Raw genomic sequence first — 3,524 nt, 5'->3', positions numbered from 1 at the left:
ACATTGATCGTCAAATGAAAGTTTCAGTCAAGATGACCTGAAACCCCAGTGACGACAGGTGCATCATTAGGTATTTGGTGCGACAGCGTCCTGCTTTGACATTCGCACCCACAAGCCATCTATATAAGTTGCTAAGATTTATAAGACAGATTCCATTCACCCTGAGCGGCCCAATATTTGACAAACATGCAATGGCTTAGTGAGAGGCGAATCTGAGAAACGTTTTGTGAGGGGGGAGAAAATGGGTATGTGAAAGTATTCATCCTTCAGATTCATTTTAGCGAACCAATTGCCTGGGCACACACACCCCAGCTGTGCCAAGTCTGTCAGCATTCAAGACCCGTATTGTCTGAGATCCAATTTAGGTTACATGCCCCTGCCCGTCTTGGGAACCACAATATACCTCCTCGAGTAGAAGCTGCTTTGGCTCTGGACTGGAGGTGCTACTCTAGTTGCTCCTTTGCCTCGCAGCGGTCGTCCCCTGTCGCTTGCGAATATATTCTATTCGAAGATCAAGGGGGGGGGGGGGGGGGGGGGGCTGTGGGAACTGGAGTCTGTACCCGTTTGACAGATCTGAGCACACATTGTGATGTGACCCTCACGCCAGTGCTCCACTCAAGTCTGTGCTCCACTCAAATCTCTGCTCCGAGTTGCTAGGAGAGAGGTGTTTTTTTTCCATTGCAGTCGTGTAAGGCGGTAATTTTCTCTTGTTTTGTAACAAATCTCAGTTGTTCTGAGGTGACCTCCACCATCGGCCTGGTTGCTCTGTGGGGTACATTTTTTATCACTGCTGAACACTGTGGAGGGAGGTATTAGGGTATTAGGAACCGAATACAGTCCCAAGCCTCTGGGTTCTTAGACACCATGGCAGGCTCTTTAGACTGAACTCCAAGCTATGGGAAAGGGGCACGCAACTGACAAACACGGCAGGTTGCCCAGACGTCAATGCAGCGTAACTCTAGTTTGGTCACTAGTAGGTTTTACTGAACAGTAACCACTATTTGTGGACAGTTGTTCGAAGACAAGCCTAGTTATTTTGTTCAAGTTCGATTAGCACCTAGCGGGTGAGTAGTAAGCTCTGCTATGTGGACAACTAGCATGAAACCTAGGCAGCATTGACAAGAGGTTGCTTCTGAGCAAGAAAAGACTTTGAATGACGTTCTTCCATTCGGGCAACATATTATAAAGGGGGGTGCCCCACTCCCGGACAGCAGAGTTGGCCAGGCAATCATGCCTGGCGTAATGGTAACGTGCTTCTGAAGACACTGTGTAGTGAGACACCGTAAGGATGCTAGAAAGACAACTGGGGGAACCCTCTTTATTGAAAATGTTACTCACATGTGCCCAACTCAAATGTTCTCATCTCTATGCTTAATGCCTTGAGCTCTAAAACCACTTAAACCTGAGAAAGAATTTGCACAGCACACACCTCAGCAGACACCCTACGCCACTTCGAATGTTTGTCATTTCACCAGTCAAGCCTAATTTATGCTCAGCGCAAGTGCAAGAGGCCCTTGCAAGCCCGGCCTTGCGCGTCTTTTCACGTCTTGCGTGCGTCAGGCGATTTTTCTAGACTTGCGCCAGGGGGGGTATTTTACTGCGCAAGGTGCTCTTGTGTATCTTATTGCTTTGCGTCTAAAACTGAGTATATATCGGCCTTCAAGAACCATGCTGGCCCCTTAAGTGCACTAATCCAGCTGACTGCCTCACTGAGTTTGAGCGCCTCACCTTGACAAGGTACTCCGAGGGACGTTTCCATGAGTGGACCTTAAGAGACGTGGGCAGGTCTATCTTCCCCTCTGGATCTTCAAAGAATTGCTGTGGAAGTGTTCAAATACACACACACACAAACACACGAACACACACACACATACAGAATGCAAAGGAAAGTATGGTAGTGGTTTTGCTCTTGATATAGCAACACTTAAGCTTCTAATTCCATGTGACCACATGATTGAATGTTAAAATTTTGCTTTGTCAACGGCTTCTTTGTTTTTAGGCAAAAGTATTTGGCTTTCCAATGAGGGCAGGCCTTTTGGTAGCCTAATCTAAGGAGAACTTTGCTAAATATCGCAACCGTGCACAGATCGAGGATGACCTGAGGGTATGTTTATTAAATATTGCACCAAGAATTGAGGACCTTTGCAAGACATAGCAGGCTCATGTCTCACATTGACAGACCTGCAACATTTTTTTTAAAGATCACAAGAGGCCCGTAATGATAGCATGGTAACACTAATTATTACCATGATAATAAGAATAATAATTGGTAGATTATCATTAATTACTATAGTTATAATATAATGATGGTGAAAATAATGATGATTATAAGAAAGCATGCTGCAGGCTCACATAGCTGCTAAAACAATATCCTAACCTTGGCCCAAGGCATGACTATAGGCCTATCAATAACGATATGCTATCTACCGGTATCTATCTATCTATTGTGGTGTAGTTGAGGGCAGCAGGCAGCGGGGGTGGGGGGCAACTACACCTAACCAGCTTTTTTGGGGGGGGGGGGGGGGGGGGCACAGCTTGCAAAAGTTTGAGAACCCCTGCTCTAAATGTTTTAACATACAAACTGAATTCCTTCTCTTTCCTACATAGGACACTAAAATACAAACACAACACATTGAAAGGGAGGACTTAATATGACAGGGCACTTCCTTGCACACTCACTGTATTGGAGCCCTTGCCACCCTTGGCATCTTTGCTTTTGGACGCCTCCCATTTCTCCGCGTTGAGCTCTGCCTCGTTCCACTCGGGCCAGATCGGGACGCGGCTCCTTCTTAGGTCCCCTAGTGCCTCTGAAGTACTGGTCACCAGAGAAGAGGCTCTGGAGCACACAGTAAAACTTGGTAATATTTTACATTTCGCGCATTGTGACTTGTGTCATCTCAGTTTGGTTTCTACCTCACTCTGTAATCATTTGTTTTGCTCAAACACATGTTTGTGGGTATTATGAAATGCATGAAGTTTAAAGCGTGGGACCTTACAGTAGAGGTGGACATAATGTTAGCGAACTCATTTATCCAATTTCAACCTATCTATTGGCCAATGATACGGTAGCTATGCAAATTGTGGAATATCTGACATGAATCCAAATAGCACGAAAAATGACTGTAGCTGACAACTGTCAATTTTTAGATGACTATCATGTGGGGTTACATCTTTTAGCTAAGCGCTAAATAGCTAGCAACAGTTTTCTAAGTAAGTAGGTAATGCTATCTTTAACTTACTCTTTATTTGGTGTCTGCCCTGGGGAAGAAGTGACTCGACTGGAGGAGACGTCCTTTTTCTTAGGGGTCTTGGACATTGTGGGTTTCTTGCATGTAAACTACTAAAATAACTGGCCAACGGTGTTAAAAACACAGCATGTTTCTTATCAGGCTGTGTTGTGATTACCTAGCTCCCTGTTAAGTTTGCACCCGTCGCCTAGCGACAGTACCTCATGTGTTCAGGACAAATTGAAGCGTGCGCCCGTAGGGGAAAATCCCTGCACGTGAGGCAGATTAATCAAAATT

The 3,524-nt window shown here is 45.3% G+C and overlaps 1 protein-coding gene across 1 annotated transcript in view; it reads right to left on the bottom strand.

The window, feature by feature from the left end:
• adgb (androglobin) overlaps positions 1–3,316 on the bottom strand; it is a gene marked incomplete at both ends in the record, with an annotated part of 54,131 nt that extends 50,815 nt beyond the window's left edge. The window contains 3 exons of the mRNA XM_080860369.1: positions 1,729–1,818; positions 2,680–2,836; positions 3,240–3,316. Of these exons, the coding sequence (XP_080716495.1) occupies positions 1,729–1,818; positions 2,680–2,836; positions 3,240–3,316 (324 nt within the window). The remainder of the gene's footprint in view (positions 1–1,728; positions 1,819–2,679; positions 2,837–3,239) is intronic.
• Between the last annotated feature and the right edge of the window lie 208 nt (positions 3,317–3,524).

This window comes from Sprattus sprattus (genome assembly GCF_963457725.1).
Source record: "Sprattus sprattus genome assembly, chromosome: 2".
NCBI lineage: Eukaryota > Metazoa > Chordata > Actinopteri > Clupeiformes > Clupeidae > Sprattus > Sprattus sprattus.
The sequence above is the reverse complement of the archived record's forward strand: the minus strand, read 5'-3'. Positions and strand labels throughout refer to the sequence as shown.